General features: G+C 48.2%; 2 protein-coding genes across 2 annotated transcripts in view; one reads left to right on the top strand and one right to left on the bottom strand.

Annotated features, from left to right (window-relative positions):
- Positions 1–19,205, bottom strand: part of IL17RA (interleukin 17 receptor A) — a 25,314-nt gene extending 6,109 nt beyond the window's left edge. Inside the window, exons 1-8 of the mRNA XM_023192100.2 lie at positions 18,940–19,205; positions 6,615–6,639; positions 5,755–5,901; positions 4,808–4,920; positions 3,216–3,342; positions 1,631–1,678; positions 1,373–1,536; positions 139–222 (exon numbers count right to left, since the gene is read on the bottom strand). Coding sequence (XP_023047868.2) covers positions 139–222; positions 1,373–1,536; positions 1,631–1,678; positions 3,216–3,342; positions 4,808–4,920; positions 5,755–5,901; positions 6,615–6,639; positions 18,940–19,077 — 846 coding nt within the window. The 5' untranslated portion in view covers positions 19,078–19,205. The remainder of the gene's footprint in view (positions 1–138; positions 223–1,372; positions 1,537–1,630; positions 1,679–3,215; positions 3,343–4,807; positions 4,921–5,754; positions 5,902–6,614; positions 6,640–18,939) is intronic.
- MICAL3 (microtubule associated monooxygenase, calponin and LIM domain containing 3) overlaps positions 1–23,247 on the top strand; it is a 1,031,057-nt gene that overhangs the window by 873,086 nt on the left and 134,724 nt on the right. The window lies entirely within an intron of this gene.

The following is a 23,247-nucleotide window of genomic DNA, read 5'->3' as shown; positions in this document are numbered from 1 at the left end:
CGTCCACACCACGCTCTCCACCCGTGCACGCTCCCCACTCCGTCCACGCTCTCCACCCGTGCACGCTCCCCACTTCTGTTCACTCTCCACTCACCATCTGTTGTGCTCCCTGCACCTGTCCACACCACACTCACCCACCTGCACTTGGTGGCGGCAGCACCCTTTCAGGTTGCGTCGAGTGAGTGTGACGTTGGATCGCTGGTGGAAGTCCTCTGGTCTGGGCTGAGGAGAGAGGCAAGAATGGGTAAGGCTAGTTGGGTGAGAACACACCGTGCCACTGCCACGGAGAAGCTGTCCCGGGCACCCCTTAGTGCAGGGGAGAAATATTTTTCAGGTTTCTGTTCCAGAAAACATTCCATTTTTACATGGAAGCTGGTTTGTCATAAATTCGTAAGTACACTTAGTAACTGGTAAGTCTCTCTCTGCTTTGACTGCTGGGAATGAGGGCAACAAATCTGTGTTCATGGATATCAGTTGTACAGAACCACATAGCACCTATTTCCTGCACTGAGCTGGCTTCATCGCATTGCCTTGTCTTCTTTTTTTTATCGCTCTGTCGCCCAGGCTGGAGTGCAGTGGTGCAATCTCAGCTCACTACAACCTCTGCCTCCCAGGTTCAAGTGATTCTTCTACCTCAGTCTCCCAAGTAGCTGGGACTACAGGCGTGTGCCAGCACACCTGGCTAATTTTTGAACTCTTAGTAGAGATCGGGTTTCATCATATTGGTCAGGCTGGTCTTGAACTCCTGAGCTCAAGTGATCCACCTGCCTTGGCCTCCCAAAGTGCTGGGATTATAGGCGTGAACCACTGTGCCTGGCCTATTTTATGTCATTAATTTACTTTATTTATTTTTTCATTTTCATTGTATTTTTTTAGAGACAGGGTCTCGCTCTGTCCCCCAGATTGGGTGCAGTGGTGCCATCATGGCTTACTGCAGTCTCGAACTCCAACTTCAAGCCATTCTCCTGCCTTGGCCTCCCAAATACTGGGATTACAGGTGGGAGCCACCGTGCCTGGACTTATTTCCTTATCTTTAGTTTCCCTTTGTCTCTATTTCCACATTTCTTTTTTTTTTCAAATCCTCAAATCCTTTTTGTAATAAAGCAAAACAAAAAGAGGGCAAGGGAGCATGTAGGGGAGGGAAGAACAAAAAGGACTGAGTCATGGGCAGAACAGAGTCAACTGCTTTTCTATCAACCATGAGATCACCGGGGAAGAAAAAGGGCAAGTCGCCATGATCACTACGGACTAAGCACAGCCCTGAGTCCCGAGCTTCTGGCAACACAGTTCTGTCAGACCAGCAGAGAAGAGACTCGGGGCTTGGAGGGGTGGTCCTGAGCTATGCTAGGGGGGTTGAAAATAGCAGAGTTACCGCAGGAACGTGGTGCATGTGCTCAAAGCAGCTGTGGTTCTCCATGTGCGGAAAACTGGTCAGCAGGATCTGGTAATGGGTAGATTCATTCCACAGGGTGAAGCCCACACGCAGCTGCTGGGCCGCCAGGGTCTCCACAGTGATGTTGGGGTCCCACAGGCTGCCTGCCAAGGTCACACGCAGGCTGGGAGTGAGGAGGGGCACACACATGTGCATGTGTGTGCATCCAAGTAAAGCTCTCCCACGCCAGCCCGTTACCTGAGCTCATGCATGGCGTGGTTACCTTCATTCTGGTGTGCTCGCAGTCTGTCGGCCCAGAAAAAAGGAAACTCATTAAGCCTGTGCCTTAGGAAGTCTGTTCTTTCAGGCTCCTGACACCAGGAACAACACTTAGTAGGTACACTTTTGCCACTGGGAGCCTGTCCACAGGTGGCCCCTTCAGAGTGAGATCCAGGGCTGGATCCACCTTGGCATGAGTGCTAGCCTGCTTGTCTGATCCTCCTCTCTCAGGGAACCCTCCCGATTCAAGTGCATTCCTCCTGAGCTTGCTGTGGGTGATCAAGCAATCTCGGTCCCCTCCAGTTCCTTCTCTGCCCACCCACAGCTTCTTGTCCCCACTGCCCCTGTCTTTGCACAGGCTGAGAAGACATGTGACAGGTGTGAATCACCATGGAAGGACAGGGACTGAGTCAGTCAACTTTCGGAACAGAAGTGAGAACTGAGGAGATTCACTTCTTCAACAAATACTTATTGAGCACCAACTATGCACCAGGCCCTGTTCTTGGCACTGGAAGTACAGTGGTAAACAAGACAAAGCCCTGCCCCCTGGAGACTGCAACCCAGTAGAAGAGACCAATAAAAGCAAACGCACAGCATGCAGTACCAGTCAGGGAGTGATGAGCCACATGTGGTGACATAAGGCAGGGTGAGCAGAGAGCGTGTGTGCACGCATGTGTGCAGGGTGTTCCCGCATGTGTGCAGGGTGTTCCCAGGATGAAGAAGGTCAACACCGTCCTTAACAAGCATTTCCTGACCACCTACTATATGCAAGGCAATTCATGAGGTTCTGGAGATTGTACAAATAGGCAGAAGACCCAGGCTTTGTTCTCAAGTGGGCTTCCTGACACAGCTGGCTATGGACAGTGAGAATTGTAGGGAGACTGAGGCAGGAGAATTGCTTGAGCCCAGGAGTTCGAGGCTGCAGTGAGCTAGGATAGCAAAATTGCACTATAGCCTGGGTGACAAAGCAAGATCTTATCTCTATTAAAAACGAAAAGAGAGAACTGTAGGTAATAGCTGAGTTTCTGGGGAGGACAGAGAAGCAGAAGGCGCACATACATCAAAGGATGCCTGAGAAGAAAAGCCTGGCAGTAATCACAGGCAGCATGGATAGGGACAGGCAGGAGAGCGCTATGCATGGGACCAGTGTTGGATGATGCAGGCGGAATATGAGGTGGAAGGAGAAGAGCAAGTCATGGAGGCTGGGACCAGGCTGGAGGTAGGGGCTGCAACTTCTCCACGAGTGGCTTGCGGCTTGCCTTTATGGTATTTTCTGGGCAGGACGGGTGCTTCTCTAGATAGAGGGAGGTACTCTGGTTCCCATAAAACTCCTAGGATCTTGGGCCAACATGCACTGTTGTGCCAATAGAGAATGGGCTCTGCCTCAGGGAATGGAGGCTGCAACACACACCAAAGAACTCCCAGTCCTGGCCTCTGTTTGTTCTGTGGGTCCCAGGTGCTGGCAATGCCAGCCACTGAGCAGGGGGACTGGCGTCTGTGCCACCTGGTGCCTCATTCTCACAGAGGCTGTTGGGGAGGGAACGTCTTGGGAGGATGCTCTTACCAGGCACGAGGAAATTCTTGGACTGGTGGTTTGGGTCCCCGTCAGGGATGGGCTTGGGCAGGTGGTGAACGGTCACCTCATATTCCTGGTCAGGGTCAACCACAAAGTGGCTGAAGGTAAAACGCCACTGAAGAGAAGGGAGGAAGGAAAGGTGGACGGATTACACACACCTCTGTCACCCATCTATGCCCAAAGACCCCCGTTCCCACCCACTCCCAAACATTCAGCCAAAAATAAGAATAAGCAAAAACCACAACAAAATCCAAAGTCAGGGAACGCAGTACCTTTGTTTTTTGTTTCCTCTGGTCCTTTCTGCCAATTTTTTTTTTTTTTTTTTTTTTTTTTAAACCTGGATCTGGCCTCATCAGTAGATGGTGAATAAGGCAAAAGAATTTGGGGAAAGTGGAAGTAGTCCTGCCCCTCCCACCTGCCCTCTCAAATTCTAGAACAATAGGTATGACAGGGCTGAGCCAGAGGACTTGGTGCTATGGAGATCTGGCACACACAAGGCAGGTAAAAACTATTTGTCAAATGATTCTTCCTCCTTAAATGGGAAAGCCAGGGATCTCTTGAGGCCATTCTGGTGTAAAAAGGTGCAGAGGACAAGCCAGAGACCCCTACTCACCCTGGGCCAGCAGGCACCTTAGTTGCAACGATATTTGAATTTGTGCTAAGTTATTTTCTGGGTGGTGGAGATTACAGATACTGACTCCATCTCCCATTCTAGTTACCCTGGTAGAGGAGCCAGGGGTCCTTTGCTTCTAAGTGGATGGAGAAACCCGATTCTCACCATCCACATAGCAGTCAAGTTTGGGGGTCCTAATTTAACATCGGAGAGGGGTTCTGTCTTTGCTGCTTGAGTCTGTGGGAGATCTAACTTATTTTCAAGGGGCCATTTGCAGATCTACACCAGCAGTCTTCAAACTAAGGCTTGTATCATAATTACTTGAGGATTAAGCACCCGTTGCTGGACCCCACCCTACGAGTTTCTGGCCTGGGAAGTCTGGGGTAGGGCCGCACATCTCTACCAAGTTCCCAGGTGAGGCTGAGGCTGCTGACCTAGGGACCACGCTTTGAGACCCACTGCTTTAAACAGACAAACAAGAATCAACATTTCACCATTTAGCTGTGAGCAGCAAAACGAGACTAAACTGCTGTAGTGCTCGTTTGCCCACCTACGGCAGTTCTCTGGGCAGTTTTTCCTTCCTGAAGGCAGGCCCCAGCTTAATCCAGTTTACACATAAAAGATGTTACACAAAGTTACACAAAGATGGCAGGAGGTAGGCCTGTGGAAGTTGTCTTCCAATTCAACTTCCTTTCAGAATGAATAGCTAGGTAAAGTGGGAGAAAAAGTCGGGGTGAGTATGTGAGGGAAGCTTTCAGAAATACGCTCTGTCCCTCACTATTGCTCACAGTGGCCACGCCACTTCTCTTTTGACTTCTGCCCATCTCAGGCTGCCATTTTGAATTTCACAGACTCTCTCAGCACCTCTCGGTCTTCCCCACTCTAAATCAGGGTTTGAATTTGGGGACAACAAGTGTGCACTGGTGTAATCAGTGGAACACGATCCACTCAGGAGCTGTATTCTTACCCGCTTGTGGTGATGCCTCAGTTTGGACAGAAACTCAAACTTGACGCACAAACGTTCATTGGTGTTCAGCTGCAGGACAGATAACTCTGCACCCTCGAGGTATAGGATGCTGGCTGAAGGACAGAGGGAGAAGAGGAGACAAACAGATACAGATCAGCCAAGACAAGTGCTGGGTGTGTCACTTCCCTATCTGTTGTGGTGGTTCACTTCTAAAAGAAAATCTGCCCTGTCTTACCCAACTCTCCACATCCTGTTCCTTTCAGTTCGCTCTCTGGCCTCAGCCCACTGCCTTGCAGACAGTTATTTCCCAGCTAGGCAAGGAAAAATGACACTTTACACTGGGCTAGAAGTAAAGGCTTTACAAATTTGTGGTGAGGGCTTTGACAATCCGGCATGGGAGTCAAACACAGCCATCCCCACCATCCTCACCAGGTTGTGGCAGTCAGCGGGAGCACTGAGGGCGGGGACTTCCAAAAACAACTTCCCCCACGCCCCGTTCACAAATCTGGGGCTAGTGCTCATAAGCCCCAATCGTCCCAATTCTATAACATAAACTCTTTATTCCTGAATAGGCTCAGGGGATGTTTTAGAAGTGATGGCCCCTAAATTCAGGGAACAGGCTGACAAATGTGTTGCCATTTTCCACTTCATTTTTGGCACTGTAGTCACAAAATTAACTGCTTGCTTTATTTTTTCCTCAGGGTGCTAAAAATGTTAGGCTGAAGGAAGTCCTTTCATGAAGAATGGTCTGATGAGAAGGTATCACTGTGGGTTAATATCTAAAATGCTGAACAAGTATTAACTGCATGAAATGATGGATCCTTATAGCACTAAATTTGAACCCTCATGTCTGAACACAGAACTGGGAGCCCAATCCTGAGCCTGACTGGGAGAGCCACTTGGAGGTGGGGAGAATCCCCCAAGGCCCTGCTGGCAGGCCCACTCACCGTCCGTCTGCAGTGTCCATTCAATGTGAGCCACGGGGAACAGGTCTCCTTGCTGGGTGTGGGCAAAGCGCAGCTGGATCTGCAGGTCCTTTGGGGAGGAGGGGGTCAGGTTTCGAGGGTGAATCCAGCTGTCATCTAGGCATGTACCTGGCAGCCAGGGAAAAGCAGCACTCAGAGACTCATAGCCAAGACCCTGAGATGGCCCAGCAGCAGGTACAGAGAGCTAGACAGTAAACAGCTCAGGGGCCTGCAACCTTCCAGCCTGTGGCCCTCGGCCGTGTCCTCAGCTTTACTGCCCTGCTTCCTCTTTTCTAACGTTTACTGGGGTCACTGCAAACCTCTCAAGTCTAAAGGGAATTTTAGGAGAGAAGACAAAGTACACAAGTTGATTCTGAGATGAAGCTGTGATTGGGAATAAGGGCACAGGTGGGATGCAGTTGTAGTAAGAGTCGCTTTATTTTTATATGTCAGGGGTCTCTAATTGGCTTAGACACTTGAATATGCGCCTCCTCTTTGAATTAAAATAAAACAAAATCAACACCACAGATGTCTCTCACTTTACAGTGACAAGCTGTGGCAAATCAAATTATATTATAGATACAGTAGGACAGCACCCCAGAGAATACTTTCACAATCCAAATGACAGTTTTGTTTCTCCTTTCCTGACTTTTGCATAATGAATGTTCTCGACAGGAAGTGCAGGTGCACGCATCCACAGTTCTCCGGGAACCCTCCTGCGGATGGCTGTAGCTCACAGCCTGAACCTGGAGTGGCATGGCAGGGCTTCTGTCAGCAGTTGGCACCAGGCTCTCACTTGATTAACAAGCCAACAACAAGAAGATCAGAAAAAGATGACTTACTGTTCTTGACTGTGCAGTTTAGCCCCTGTGGAAAAAAGAGGGTGGTTATTACAGCTGGGAAAGGGCTTGGATTCACCCGCCAGGGCCAGATGCTCTCCGCTGGCTCATTCTCAGGAATGCCGTTTACACAGCTTGCCCGTCTCACTTTTTGGGGAATAGGATGAGGAGTGAGTCCAGTGAACGGCAAAGGGAATGGTGTTTTATGAGGAACTGCTATGAGCTGGGGCCCTGACAGCTTTAAAAGACACTAAGAGGGTTCTCTTGGAGGGCCCTGGGAAAAGGGCCCCTTGGTCTCCTGAGGTTTCCAGCCTTCCTGGATAACACCGCTGCAAGAGGTGCGAAAGGGGTGAGGGGCAATATTTACAGTTTCTGTGACAGATTTGTTGGGGAACATTCACTAAGTCCCTACAAAGTCTCTAGGGAAAGTGTGCCAGGCCCTGTTCCAGGTGGTCATGATGAGGTATTATCCTCAGCCCATTTTGCAGATGAGGAAGCTGAGGCACCCATATTACATTATATCGCCTCCCTCCTGGGCAGGATGTGTTAACTTTCCAACCCTGAGGAGATCCTGATGGCCAAATTTAGAAGCCCTAGTAGGGAAATGTAACCATTAGGCTTAGGTGTTGCCGGCTGACCTACTTTGGAAAACACATACACACACAGATACACACCTGGCACCTGGGGTTGAGTCCCCCTCCCCAAGCTTTAATTTATCCAACTATAAAATCAGAATAATCGGCCAGGCACGGTGGCTCAAGCCTGTAATCCCAGCACTTTGGGAGGCTGAGACGGGCGGATCACGAGGTCAGGAGATCGACACCATCCTGGCTAACCTGGTGAAACCCCGTCTCTACTAAAAATACAAAAAAAATTAGCTGGGCGAGGTGGTGGGCGCCTGTAATCTCAGCTACTTGGGAGGCTGAGGCAGGAGAATGGTGTGAACCCAGGAGGCGGAGCTTGCAGTGAGCTGAGATACAGCCACTGCACTCCAGCCTGGGCGGCAGAGCAAGACTCTGTCTCAAAAAAATAAATAAATAAATAAAACAAAATAAAATCAGAATAATCATAGTACCAACTCTACAGCATTGATGAGCATTAAGTGATAGAAAGAGGAACGCAGAACTTTGGGGTGAGGGTGGGTTGGTGCTGATGGTGTGCCTGTAGAGAGCCGTTCACTTTTCCCTTCTAGTATGTCTGCATTATAAAACCTTTCAAACAGTGGGAATGTAGTCACAGACTACACAACCCAATGAATCTCAGTGCTACAGCCCTGCTAGACAGGCAGCTCCCTAGAAGCACTGGGAGAATCACTATGTCCAGAACCACCTCACTGCCTGTGAAATGAGGCAAACTGTGCCCTGTGTCTGGTTCATAAGGGGTGCTCTGTAACTAATGGCCCCCTTCTCTGGAGCCTGGCATAGAGTAAGAGCTGAATAAATGGAAGCTACTATCATGACGAGCAGAGGCCCCCACTCACTCAGACTTGGTGGTGCAGCAAGGGGAGGCCTGAGAAGGAGCTCAGGCTCAGGTGTTTCCAGTTCTCTAACTGGCAAAATAGACCAAACGCATCCCGCAGTGGAAAGTCAGATGCTGAGGCAGACCAGAAACACAATCTCAAGGTCAACAAAGTGACTGGTGTGAGCAGGGTGCTGGGGCTGACACCTTCCTCTCTCTTGAGAGGGAGCAGAGAGGTAGGGCTAAGCACAGGACAAGACCCCATGCCACCAGGGTTCACTTACAGAGTGGTCACAAACAGGATGACATCTGCACACACCCAGCATTGACTCTGAGCGAGCTACTTCACCTGGATCCTCCTCTGGGACCCCAGTTCATAAGTGCTCCTGGCCCTGTTCAGCTCCTGAATTCTCCCCTACAGGTCCCCGGCAAGCACCACCACCCCACTAGGGGGCTCCGCACAGGTTCCCAGCAAAATCCACCTGGCTGCCTAGGCTCACACTAATAAATGTCACTCTTTCCTAAATGGCGAGAAGATTAACTCCCCTGAGTCCTCTCATTTCTCCTCTCCCTTAAAATTCCTAGGATGTGGAGGATAAAAAAGCGGTTCTTTCACCTTGAGATGGGGAGCTCTTCTAGAGAAGGCAAACAGATAGATCATTGGGAGTAACTTCCTACTAGCCACTGGGAGCTACTCAAAAACACTGCAGGATGTGCCCATGATGAAAAGCCCCTGTCTTCATGAAGACCAAGAGGAAGGTGGAAGCGTCTGACAAGTCGGTTGATTCCCAGTGGTGCAGATGGGTGTCCTCCTCTCATTCCTGAGCTGGAGGGAAATAGTAGGTATGCCCTATGGAATACTGTTTTTGGTCTTGGTTTCTGATAGTTGTGGTTGCATATAAGTCTTTTACTTCAGTTACTATTAGGTTTATAGTTTTCATTCAAAACAGCTCTGAACCTTATCATATACCTCTCCAGCACTGATTACTAGGTTTGGCACATTGTTCCTTTGATATTCTGCTAGATTACATTTGGTAATATTTTATTTAGAATTGCACGGATTTATGTTCATAAATGAGACGGGTCCAAAGTTTTTCTTTTTGTATAAGATTTGTCAAGTTTTAGAATTAAGCTTATACTAGCTTTTAAAAAACTGGATAGCTTCCCCTCTTTTTCTGTGGTACTGAATGCTCATCAATGGAGAATGGCTGAATTAAGGTGAGATCTAGTTTAAATCTAAATCTAAATGTCTATCAAACTAGAAATGGCTGAATAGATTGCTATCTACAATGGAATATTATGCAAATATTAAAGAGAATGAGAATTAGTTGCATAGACATCTGTTGGCCTGCAGATGGCTGGAATGTGTTGATGAGTGAGGAAAATAAGTTGCAAATAACTTTTTTATAGTATGATTCCAATTTCTATGGAAACAAGTCATGAAAAAGATCTCTCTTGATATATATGAGTATAACGTAACTGAACGAGAATAGAAACATGTGAACAGGTATGTATCAGGTGTTAACATAGTTTGCTGGGGGCAAAGGGGACAGAAGCAGAGGAGATGGCATGAGGGAAGATAAGGGGAAAAAAGATTTAATCAAAACTGAAAAATATACATGTAAGTGAAACATAGAATAAAAATTCTGTTAGAGATAATAGCTCATTGACCATATACACATATTTTCTCCCTCTCTCCAAACAATATAACAATTATAAGAAAGAAATTTTTTTTTGTAAATTCTCAAAGACCAAAGGGCCAAACTCAGTGGACAAGAGATGTGAACAAAATTTTAAAAGTCCTTTCCAACTTGGCCCCAGCAGCATAGCTCCTGTAAAGAAGGGTGCTGGCCGGGCACAATGGCTCATGTCTGTAATCCCAGCACTTCTGGGAGGCTGAGGTAGGTGGATCACCTGAGATCAGGAGATCGAGACCAGCCTGGCCAAGAGATGGTGAAATCCTAAAAACTGTCTCTACTAAAAATACAAAAATTAGTTGGGTATGGTGGCGCGTGTGCGTGTAGTCCCAGCTATCTGTGAGGCTGAAGTGGAAGAATTGCTTGAACCTGGGAGGCAGAGGCTTCAGTGAGCCAAGACTGTGCCACTGTACTCTACCTTGGGCGACAAAGCAAGAATCTGTCTAAATAAACAAACAAACAAATAAATAAAGGGCTATTCTGTCACCTGCCACCAATGAGCTGGTGACACCAGAATATGAATGGTTTCACAAGCATACACATGGAGTGGACGTCAAGCAGTGTGCCCCTTGGTCACTCAGAGAGACCCAGAACTTTGCCATGAAGGAGATGGGGACTCCAGATATGCTAACACCAGGCTCAACAAAGCTGTCTGGGCCAAAGGAATAAGGAATGTTCTATACTGTATCCATGTGCAGCTGTCCAGAAAGCACGAGGGTGAAGATTCACCAAACAAGCTCTATACTTTGGTTACCTGTGTACCTATTACCACTTTCAGAAATTGACAGTCATTGTGGATGAGAACGATGTTGTCAAATAAAATGATAAAACCTCAAAAGTGGACAAATGAATGAATAAATAAATAACTGTTCAAGTGGCAGCAGAGTAGGCAGCTGGCTCGTGCGGAGTGGAGGAACTTCTGTCTGAACGCTGCAAAAGGGAGTTACTGATAAGGAGGCCAGGGGCCCCTCAGAACCTTATAACCCTCAGGGCTGAGCGGCAGGGAGAATTAAGCGAAGGTCTACGTATGGAGTGTTGGGAACCTTATCTTCTCTTTCCCTGCTCTGATCTCAGAATGCTGACAACCAGGACCAAAGAAAAGACTTCCAGATTTCAGCATTTGGAGGTCACCCAATAGGCCAGGTTCACCATTAGCCTGATCTCCTATACAGTAAAGTCCAAGGTTCAATAAACCTTAACTACACAGAGCATTTAATCAGCTCTTAGGACTTCATTCTTAAAATATTCTCAGACATCCAAGGAATACCAGATATTTGAGATAGGTTTTCTGTATGAAAAATAGATCAAAACAACTAAAAAATACTCCTGGAAGAAAAAAAAAACACAAAAAAACCCAAAAAACCAATGCTGTTAACATGATTAAAACAGACAAGTAAAATTCTTCTAGCCCCGAAGAGATACAACACTGCATCTGTGAAACAAGGGCAGGACACTGTGGAGAAATGAGCAGGCAGAGAATGAAAACCGAACCCTGGAACTCAATAGAAGAAGTTCTACTGAATAAAAATTCAATAGAAGGGTTAGTCTATGAAATTGAGGACATTTCTCTGAAAGTACAAATAGAGTAGGAAAAAATACATGATTTTTTTTTTTTTTTTTGAGACAGAGTCTTGCTTTGTCGCCAGGCTGAAGTGCAGTGGTGTGATCTCAGCTCACTGCAACCTCCACCTCCCGGGTTCAAGCTATTCTCCTGCCTCAGCCTCCCAATTAGCTGGGATTACAGGCATGTGCCGCCACGCCCAGCTAATTTCTGTATTTTTAGTAGAGATGGGGTTTCACCATGTTGGCTAGGATGGTCTTGATCTCCTGATCTCGTGATCCACCCACCTCGCCCTCCCAAAGTCCTGGGATTACAGGCGTGAGCCACCACGCCCGGTGGAAAAAACTATATGATTATTAGAGATTCAATTTAGGAAACAAAATATGATTGACTAGATTTCTAGACGGAGATTAACGAAAAAACAGAAGGAAGAAATTATTTTTTAATAAAGGAAAGAAAGAAAGAAAACATTCTGGAAGTGAAGGACACATACTCCCTGAGTGTGGAAAAACTCAAACTGTATTTTTCCTCTGCCCTGACATCACCACAACAATCAACAGAAGTCACAGAAGACTTCTATGACTACATATTGGAGGTGGTTTTCTTCCTATCACCAAGCGAGCAATCAATTCTGCAGCAGACACCAGCTGGGTATCCTCCAATTTAATTCTGACACTATTTGGAGACAGCATCAGATCCCACAGGTTGAGTGCTCAGTCCCCAAGACTGCCCACCCCCTAGACACCAGCGGTTTAAGTTTGGGCCTCCAGAACTTCTAAGACCAACTGGGTTCAATTTGAGGTTCTCACGCTCCTCTCTTTCAGTTCAATTAATTTGCTAAAACTGCTCAGAGAACTCAGGGAAACACATTTACCAGTTTAAGGATATCACAAATAATAGAGAAGAAAAAAAATGCATAGGGTGAGGTATAGGGGAAGGAGTGCAAAGCTTCCATGCCCTCCTCAGGTGTACCACCCTCCAGGAGCCTCCACATGTTCCACTACCTGGAAGCTTTCTGAACCCCGTTCTTTTGAGTTTTTAATGGAGGCTTCCTGTGAGCATGATTGATTAAACCACTGGCCATTGCAACTTCAGGGGACCTTCAGTCCCCTCTCCCCTTCCCAGATGTGAAGGGTAAAGGGCTAAACGTCGTAGCCCTCTAATCCTACCTTGGTCCTTCCCGTGACCAGCCCGCATCCTGAAGCTGTCTAGAGGCTGCCAGCCACCAGTGAGTCATTAGTATATAAAAGATACAATTTTGGAGATTCTAAGGATTTTAGAAGTACTATGCCAGAAAAAGGGGTTGAAGACCAAATACATATTTCACAGTATCACAATGCCAAATTAAAAAGGTAACTAAATGGCCTGTACAAAAACAACAACAAAGACCCAGACCAAGGCCCCAAATCTTGAAACTATTGTAATACCAGGAATAAAAAGAAGACCCTGAAAGTTTCCAGAGTGTCATAAAAAACAGATAAGAAACATAATAACATTGACTTTCTTAGCATCTGTACTGTTTGCTAGAAGGCAATAAAGCAATGCTTTCAAAATTCTGAGGGAAAATTATCTTTAACACAGAATTTTCATACCCAGCCAAATTATCAGAAAAAGGTATGAGGGTAGAATAAAGATATTTTGACATGAAAAGACCTAACATGTATGTTCCTGATATATATGTCTAATCTATCCCTCATACATAGTCTTAGGAAATTACAGGATGATATTCTCCAGCAAAATGAAGGAGTAACCCCTGAGGAAGAAGACACAGGGTCCAGGACATGGGAGATTTGACCATGACAGGATGTCTGTTCTGGTCTAGACCTGTTGTGCCACAGGTCTAGAGAGCACAGACCTTGTTGGGGCTGGAGAACAGAGTGCTCTAGGAGGAAGTTCTCTGGGGACAGGCGGGGATGGAATTGATGGAATATCTGATGATTTGGAGGGGGAAATGATATGACAAGTCTGAAAGAACAAAATTAAGACTAGTTACAGGAAAATTATGCAAGTGAAGAATTAAAGCAATTATTATCTCTGGGGCAGAAGGGGAGGGGAATTGTACCAGAAAAAAAATATAATCAAAGTACACTTACTTGCCTCAGCAAAGATTACTTGTTATAATAATACAAATGCTGACTATTAATTTAGCGAAAATCATGATTTAACTATAATGAAAGAAAGGGAGAAGTGGTGGCAGAAAGATAATGTAATTTTCATCTATTAGAAGTCAATAGATAATACCTAAATTTAACAAATCATGAATTAACAGTATAAGCATGTTTAGAAATATGGAGGTATATGTCAGAAGAATTAACTAAAGGAATCATATTTGGGGAGCAGCTTTAGGGGTGGCGCAGGGATCTGCTGTTTTTTGTTTTAAACATCTTAGTACCATTTTTAAAGGAGGATCACCATACATAAATTGACAAAAATTAATGAAAAGACAGAAGTTTATCTGTGATGTAATGCCAAACAAATGAAAGGATTGAAAAGTAAGATAAATGAATAAAAACATTAATTTGTTTAGTGGAAGAAAGAGTAGACTTTTTTTTCCTTATAATTTAATTTCACGGCTCACGCCTGTAATCCTAGCACTTTGGGAGGCTGAGGCAGGTGGATTGCCTGAGCTCAGGAGTTCGAGACCAGCCTAGCCAACACGGTGAAATCATGTCTCTACTAAAATACAAAAACTTAGCCAGGCATGGCTGCGTGCACTTGAAGTCCCAGCTACTCAGGAGGCTGAGACAGGAGAGTTGCTAGAACCTGGGAGGCGGAGACTGCAGTGAGCCGAGATTGCGCCACTGTACCCCAGCCTGGGTGACAAAGTGAGATGCCGTCTCTAAAAAAAAAAAAATTAAATATCAAATTACATAACATTTTAAATAAAGCAAAAAAAAAAAAAAAAAGTGGGATCTTCTTTGGATATTACTAAGACGTATCTTCTCTTGTTCAACAAATTCCTCTCCAATTGTCATCCCTAATGTCAAACCACTCATTCTTTTTTTTTTTTTTGAGACAGGGTCTCACTCTGTCGTGCAGTGGCATGCTCAGGGTTCAGCGCAGTGTTGACCTCTTGGGCTCAAGAGATCCTCCCACTTCAGTCTCCTCAGTAGCTTGGACTAGAGGCAGGCACCACACTTGGCTAATTTTTGTGTTTTTTGTAGAGACAGGGTTTTGCCATGTTGCCCAGACTGGTCTTGAACTCCTGGGCTTAAGTGATTCCTCTGCCTCAGCTTCCCAAAATGCTAGGATTACAGGTGTGGGGCCACTGCCCATTCTTTAAAAATAGCAGAATCAGAACATTATGTATGAGCTACCTGCTTGTAAATGGCATTACGTGAGGCCTCTTGCAGAAATCAGACGGGGGATGTCATGAAAATGAAGGTGACAGCAGCTGATGTTTCCTGAGCTCCTCTTTGGTGCCAGGATCATGCTAAGCACTTTGTACATATATCTCATTTGATCTTGACAACAATCCTGTGAGCTAAGCACCCTTACCCCAATCGTACTGATGAAAAAACTAAGACCCAGGGAGGTTGGGTAAGTGGCCCAAGGTCCCACAGAGGTGGCACTCACATGACAAAGTTTTGCTCCAGAACACATGATCTTCATCACTGCTGTCTTGTCTCTCTAAATAACAAAAGGGGCCAGGTGCAGTTGCTCACACCTGTTATCCCAACATTTTGGGAGGCCGAGGCGGGCAGATGAGGAGTTTGAGACCACTCTGGCCAACATAGTGAAACCCTATCTCTACTAAAAAAATTTAGAAATTGGCCAGGCGCATTGGCTCACGCTTGTAATCCCAGCACTTTGGGAGGCCAAGGCGGGTGGATCATTTGAGGTCAGGAATTTGAGACCAGCCTGGCCAACACGGTGAAACCCCAACTCTTACTAAAAACACAAAAATTAACTGGGCGTAGTGGCACACACCTGTAATCCCAGCTACTTGGGAGGCTGAGGCAGGAGAATCGCTTGAGCCTGGGAAGTGGAGGTTGCAGTGAGCTGAGATCGCGCCACTGCACTCCGATCTGGGTGACAGAGTGAGACCTTTTCTCAAAAAAATACACAAAATAAAATAATTGGCTGGGTGCAGTGGCGGACACCTGTAATCCCAACACTTTGGGAGGCCAAGGTGGGCGGATCACTTGAGGTCAGGAGTTCCTGATCAGCCTGGCCAACATGGTGAAACCCCATCTTTACTAAAAATAACAAAAATTAGCTGGGCATCATGGTGCATGCCTGTAGTCCCAGCTACTTCGGAGGCTGAGGTAGAAGAATTGCTCAAACCTGGGAGGTGGATGTTGCAGTGAGTCGAGATGGTGCCACTGCACTCTAGCCTGGGCGACAGTGACTTTCCGTCTCAAAAAACAGAACACAAAAAACAAGAATTAGCTGGGTATGGTGGCGGGCGCCTGTAATCCCAGTGACTCGGGAGGCTGAGGCACAAGAATTGCTTGCACTCGGGAGGTGGAGATGGCAGTGAACTGAGATTGCACCACTGCACTCCAGCCTGGGTGACAGAGCGAAACTCTGTTTCAAAATATATATATATATATATATATATATAAATAAAGGGACACCTCCAATAGGCCACTATTCTCTACCCACAAGGTGAAGGTTAGGAGGAAGAAATGAAAGATTGTATTCAATTCTGTGCCTCAGTGAACACTACTGAGTGCCTGATAAAGTGGGCTTTGAACTTACAAGCATAGCCTGCTCTCAATCTCACCTTAGCACTCATTAGCTGTGCGACCTTGGGCCAATAACCCAGCCTCTCAAAAGCAGGTTCATCCTGTCAATCTTGTAAGCTGTCATGAGCATGGGATGAAGGGATACTTGTGAACCACCGGCACAGTGCCTGGCATAAAGAACACAACTTTGTAGACTCTGGAAGAGTGGCATGATCAAAGTGGCTTCTGGCAAGCAGAAGGTAAAAGTGTTAAACTGAGCAGTTGTTCTACAACCACAAGCCAAAACCACAAACGCTCAGGAAAAAAGACTCTGTAATGAAATACACATCCTGTCTATGAAATCATGTGTTAACATTCACCCTGATCAACTCTTAAGTTGCTGCTGTCTTTCCTATGGGCATTCTTCCAGGCTGGCGGTCATGGGAAACCTGCATGATGCCTAGGCAGGGATAAGGGCTAACCAAAAGGAAATGCCCAGGGAAATGCAATTATTGATGGTTTCTCATGTATTGATTTCTATGGGGAAACCAGTCATCCCGGTTTTGAGGTGCTAACCCCAAGCAGCTGGAACCAGCGCTATGGTTGGTCTCAGCTTGCCACTACTTTCCAAGCAGAGCTGACCATTCTGTCCTTCATTCATCTTTTTTTCAGTCAGCACACATGTATCAAGCCCCTGCATCCTGTGCTCCAGCACTGAGCTAGGAAGAGGTCAGGTGCGCAGAAGCCTCCTCCCTGTCTAAGGATAGTCATGGAGGGCTAAATCTAACTGGGCTTTGGACAGACACTTACATTCTGGAAAGTGGCACTGACTTACTTTGAGAAGGCTCACCCAGTCCTGCCTTTGTGGAAATGAGGGAACCCAGGGCCAGGCAGCCTCAAAGCCCAAGACTGCAGAGTCAGTAAGTGCGATGCTGTCTGCAAATCCAGGTCCTCTGGCCACCTCTGTGGCCTTCCCTCCCCCATTGCATCCACTAAAACACTAGTGAGGGAGAGAAATTTGAAGGGTGTGTTTTCTTTCTTTTTAAAAGAACTAGTCAGTGGAGCCCAGAGCCGTCTACCTCTGGAGATGAGCTGTCTGTGAGCCAGGTATATACAGAACAGAGGGAGAGGAAGGAAGAGAACGAGAGACTGCAGATAAATATGAACAGCAAGCGTCTCTCTCCAGCCCTCCCTGGAGCCAGGCTGTGCTGCTGCTCTGGACTTGTAGTTGCTTCACTGTGCAGTGAAGGTCAGAGCTCAGCTCCCATGCCACACACAGGGGAGTCCCATCCCCACTTCTGGCATCTTTTCTCACTGTCCTATTACACAGACCCTCCATTCCGGCCACACACCGTCTCCTGTCCCACCTAAGGACCTTGGCTCAGGCCCTTTCCACCACCTGGAATGCTCCTGCTACCCCCAGAGGGATACCCAAATGCCTTTTCCATGACGGACACCCCAACTGGAAGCAATTTTTCTTTTTCCTGGAATTCCGTACACATACCAGTTGTGCAAGTAGCTTTGCTAGACAGTTCCCTAAATTCAAGCCTTGTTCCTCCCTGAGATGGGTTAGGTCTCCGGATATTAGGGTCCCCAGAGTATTTATTTATAGCTCCAGTTCCCAGTATGGCGCCCTGTACTCTGCGGGCACCTGAAGAATGGCTGTCAACCCAGGCGCACCAACCCTCCGTATCAGAACGCTTCATACACAGCCTGCAGGAGGGACCAGCAGGGCAGAGGGACCTGCTTCGCCCAATAGTGGAAGTCACAGGACATTTCTCAACATCATTCACGTTAAAAACTTTTTTTTCTTCCTGCGAAATAGTCACTCACCCTCCACCCTCTTTTGGTAAATCCTCCACAAAATTAGATAAGGAGAAATATCCCTTTGTTTTACATCCTCTGACTCAGATACTGAGCATTATTCCTTGGGGTTAGCGGTGGCAGCGGAGGGGAGGAAAGATCCCCTTGGGGATGCGGGGAAGAGGAGAGTATATTGCGGAGGGGCACAGCGTTTTACTGATTTTTCTTTTTCTTCCCTTAAGATGGTCCTGGTTCACAGAAAGGCCACTACCTGGCAGGCAGGTGGGTCACTTCCTGTGGGCGCACCGGGGCTACGACTCGACAGCTATAAACGTTTGATCCTCCCACTGCGCGCTCACCGGGTTCCCAGACCCAGGTGGTGGTAGTGGGAGGTGGGAGAGACGGCAAGAGCGCCGTCTTAAGAAGCATCTGCTCCTCCTCAGGGCTTCGCGCCTCTGGGAAGGTGGCCCTTAGCCGCCCTCGGCAGAGCTCTCCCCGAAACCTGGTGCCGCGTCTCAGCGCTCCGGCTCCCGCAGGCCGTAGCTCTACGACAGCGGGGTCCCTCTGGGGGGCGCGGGTGAGGGCTTCCACCTTCCGCACGCACGACGTGGGCTCGCCCGGTTCCGTCGGCGGCATGAAGGGCACGGCTTGAGGGAAGCTCCCGAGGGCGCCATGGGCTTCCCGAGGGCCGACCGTGCCCCGCCGGGGGACGTGGGGGCGCACGGCGTGGAGCTGGGTCCAGACCCGTCCTGGCTCCTCCCCGGGCCCCTTCCCCACAGTCCCTTTCTACCAGCCCTGCCCGCCTCTCCGGCCTGGCCCCGCGCCGCGGCCTCCTTCCCCGAACTCCGCGGCCCGGGCGAAGGTGTCACTCCCGCCTCCAGCCACGACGGCGGGCCAGGTTGTGCCACACAAGCCGCGCGATGTGTCACCCCCCTTTACCCCCATTCCACACCGAGGGTCCTCCCCAGGCGCCGCGATATCTGTACCCAAGTTTCTTAGCCCCTCCGAGCCCGCGGCGCGGACTTCCTGCCTCCCCAGCCCGGACGCGTAGTCCCGGCCGTGCGGCCGTCCAGCCCTCCGCGATCTTGCCCGGCGCCCGCGGCATCCTGGCGGCGGCCGCTCCCCCCGTCGAGTCTCACCGGCTGGGAGCAGACCAGCGCCGGGTGGTCCAGGAGTCGCAGGGAGGCGCCACCCGGGGCCAGCACGCCCAGGAGCAGCAGGAGCAGTCCCAGCCGGGGCCCCCGGACAGCGGGCGGCGGGCTGCGTGCGGCCCCCATGGCCCCGGTGGCGTAGCGGAGGGCTCGGCCCCGGATGGGGACGCAGCGAGCGAACGTTCTGGGGCTTTCCTTTCCGTGGTGGAGTTCGAGTCAGCTCCACTCAGCTCGCTTCCGGCTTCCAGCCCAGGCCCAGGGGCGGGCCGGGCCGAGGGGAGGAGTTTAGGCTGGGACGGGGAGGGGTTTAGGGTGAGACAGGGCCCTCCCCACGTTTCTCCCTGCGCCTCTCCTCTCCGCCCTCTGCTTAGTCCTCCCGGCGTCCGTCCCCGGCCCTCCTCCGCCCGCGCGCCCGAGGTGCGCTCCTCCCGCTGCTCCTGGGCCTGGCCCGTCGCGCCCCTAGTTGCACCCGCGTCGGGCTAGCGTCAACTCCAGTTGGAGCCTCGCCTGCCCCCACACGCACCCTCCACCCTGGCTGTGCTGCAGCAACTGTCAATTTTAATCCTCCGTCCTCACTCACTCGATTCTTGGCCCTGTTCAGACTTCTTGTTTCTCTCCGGGGTCATTCGACGTCAAATCCCAACTTGGGATTCCAGGAAGTCCGTTTTCTTAGTTTCTGTTCCTTTTATTTTTATTTTTTATTTTATTTTTAGACAGGGCCTCCCTTTGTCTCCCAGGCTGGAGTGCAGTGGTGCAACCACAGCTCACTGCAGCCTCGGCCTCCCGGGCTTAAGCGATCCTCCTGCCTCTGCCTCCTGAGTAGCTGGAACCGCGGGCCCTGTCCCATTTTATTGTCCCCACCCCTTTGCCTGGTCCTGCTCGCTCTGCTTTCCTTGGCTTTGCTTTCTCTTTCTCAAGACAAGGACAGCTCCGGGCTCCAGGGAGGAGGGGACAGCAGTCATTTCCAGCCTCCTGGCTCGGACTCAGGGACACTGAGTTCCTGGAGGGCAGGCAGTTACCTGGTCTGTGCGACTCTGTGTCCCAGCCGCGCCTCAGAGAGTCGTTACTCCCCAGAGGGTCGCTCCACGGCCGCGGAAGCTGTCGCCAGCGAATTACGCATTTCATGAGTTTCCTTCTTAGCACGCGTGCAGCCTGTGTCCTCTCCTCCCTGGACCCTCGAGGACCCTCCCAAGCCGGCCCGCGCTGCCCCTGTCCTAGGTTCCTGCCTCGAGCCCGTCCTGCGGTAGTTCATCCACACGCTCCTGCCCATTCGCCTCTCCTCCCTTCCTCCCAAGCCCACCACAATCCGCTTTTCCTTGCCTATCAAGTGCGCCTCTGCCTGGCCCTGACACACACGGAATCTACACTCACGTAACTTTTCCCTGTATTTTCCACTGCCCTGGAGAGATGGTTTTTTTCGCTGCCCGAAGCACCCGCCGACCCCCAGCGACATCTCCATGAGCCCCGCCCGCAGACACGACCCAGCTGAATGAAGCCTGAAGCTCAGTGGTCTTCAAATATCTTTGTTTGTCTGTTTCTAAAAGAATTTTGGAAAACTGCATCCTCTCATGCATTTTTAAGATGACATCTAAAATTCTCCATCTTAAGTCTAAATAGATGTAGAGGATGTAACTGTTACGTCAAAATCAGCGGTTGTCGTGGGCAGCTTCTAAGATGGGTTCTCGGATCTTACCTCCTGGGAGTCACGACCTTCTGAATCCTCCTCCCGGAGTGTGGGATGGACCCAGAGGCTGGGTTCTAACAATAGAATATGAATAGAAGAAGACAAAAATGATGGGATGTCACTTACAAGATTAAGCTACAAAAAGATCGTGACTTCTGTCTTGCCTAGCCCCTCCCTCTGAGCTCCTAGCTCTTAGGGAAGCCATACTGTGAGCCCTCCTGGGTGGGGCCCGAGGAGCAGAGAATGAGAAAGGCCTCTGCCCACTGCAAGACACTGAGATCCTCATTTCATCATTGCCATTCTTAGTACATAATTAATAAAAATAATGTAAATATAATACACGTTAGTAAGTAAACATGAACTGTCATTTGAAATTCATTTTCTTCCTGATTAGTTCATGTATCTGTGAACAAATATTGCTTATTCATAAAACAAAACAACATTTAGCATTTAAAAATATTTTATTACTATTCTTTTATTCTATTATTATTATTGTTATTTTGAGACGAAATCTTGCTCTGTCACCCAGGCTGGAGTGCAGTGGTGTGATCTCCACTCAACTACAAGCTCCACCTCCCGGGTTCACGCCATTCTCCTGCCTCAGCCTCCTGAGTAGCTGGGACTACAGGCACCCGCCACCACACCCGGCTAATTTTTTGTATTTTTAGTAGAGACAGGTTTCACTGTGTTAGCCAGGATAGTCTTGATCTCCTGACCTCATGATCCGCCCGCCTCAGCCTTCCAAAGTGCTAGGATTACAGGTGTGAGCCACCGTGCCCAGCCATTATTTTTCTTATTTTTAAAATTGAGACAGGGTTTCACTGTGTTACCCAGACTGGTCTTGAATTCCTGGGCTCAAGCCATCCTCCTGCCTCAGCTTCCCAAAGTACTAGGAATTTAGGCATGAGCTACCACCCTAGGCTAAAAATATTTTAGATGCAAGCCTTAAAAAATTGCTTACATAAATAATTATTATATTTATTTCATCAATTCTTTGAACCCATTTTCAGTCATATGGCAAAGATCACATAGCCATCTTGTCACTTTTTTTTTTTTTTTTTTTTTTTTTAAATAGACAGGGTCTCACTAAGTGGCCCAGGCTAGACTCAAACTCCAGGGCTCAAGAGGCCCTCTCAACTCAGCCTCCCAAGTAGCTGGGATTACAGGTTCGCACCACTGTGCCCAGTCAAATATTTTTATTGATTTGGCAAGTGACAAGTTGATTGGGTTCTCCTTCAATTTTAGTAAGGCAATATTTGGAACCTACCTCACTTGCAAAAAAATGTCTATCTACCTATCATCTATCTATCTATCTATCTATCTCTATATATCGATATGTGAATATAGCTACCCTGTGATCACAGTCCTATTAGACAATGGTATTTGGCACTGTTGCTATGTCTAGTGCCCAGGGACTTTTTTTTTTTTTTTTTTTTCTGAGATGGAGTCTTGCTCTGTCACCCAGGCTGGAGTGTAGTGGCAACTTCCACCTCCCGGGTTCAAGCAATTCTCTTGCCTCAGCCTCCCCAATAGCTGAGATTACAGGCGCATGCCACCACGCCCAGCTAATTTTTATATGTTTAGTAGAGATGGGGTTTCGCCATGTTGGCCAGGCTGGTCTTGAACTCCTGACCTTGTGATCTGCCCTCAACCTCCCAAAGTGCTGGGATTACAGGGGTGAGCCACAGCTCTGGGCCCCCAGGGGCTTTTTTTACACAGTCCCCCAAATTTCACATGTTAGAAACTTAATAGTCAGGACTGATGAGAGGCCTACTTTTCTTCTGAAAGTGGGAGAAGGACAAGTAGGAAACAAAAGTGTGGGGAAGGAGAGGAGCCTCCACCCACACCTGACACGTTGACAGCTGGTACCTTTCCAGCTGGTACCTTTCCCTCCTCAACGGGGAGGTTGAGATTCTGGAGGTCCGTTCCCTTCAAATCTATTCCCTTCAAGCCAGGGCCAGCAAATTTTATTTTTTTCTGAAAAGTGTCAGATAGCAAATATTTCAGGCTTTGCCAACCAGGTAGTTCTGTCCCAGCTATTCAACTCTGCCTTTGTAGCAGCTATTGACAATATGTAAACAAAGGAGCGTGTCTGTGTTCTAATAAAGCTTTATTTATGTACACTTACATTTACATTGCATATAATTTTCATTTGTCCTAACGTATTATTTCCCTTTTGATTTTTTCCCCTGACCATTTGAAACTGTAAAAACCAACTTAGCTCCCCGGAGGGTACAAAAACAGGCAGCAGAACGGATTTGGGCCATGGGCCCTAGTTTACTGACTGTGCCCTAAACTTTCCAAGGCATGCCCTTTGGAAAGTCTTCAGGTAACCTCAGGGTAATGTGTATTCTCATTTGAAATTGCTATCCTGGTTCTCAACTCTGCCTACATATTAGAATCCCATGAGGTGCTTTTTAAAATACCAATGCACAGCCACCCTCTTCCACACTGATTCGGTTGGTCTGCGGTGGCGTCTGGGCATAAGTATTTTTGAGTTTCCCAGGTACGTCTGATGTGTAGCCTGAACTTGGACCACTGTTCTAATTGCTATAGGCTCTGCACACCTCTCAGGGCACGATGCGGCTTTGTGCTGTAGTTACCGTATTTCA

The sequence above is a fragment of the Piliocolobus tephrosceles genome, chromosome 19 (assembly GCF_002776525.5).
Source record: "Piliocolobus tephrosceles isolate RC106 chromosome 19, ASM277652v3, whole genome shotgun sequence".
NCBI classification, from domain to species: domain Eukaryota; kingdom Metazoa; phylum Chordata; class Mammalia; order Primates; family Cercopithecidae; genus Piliocolobus; species Piliocolobus tephrosceles.
Note: the sequence above shows the minus strand (reverse complement) of the source record. Positions and strands in the feature narration are given on the sequence as shown.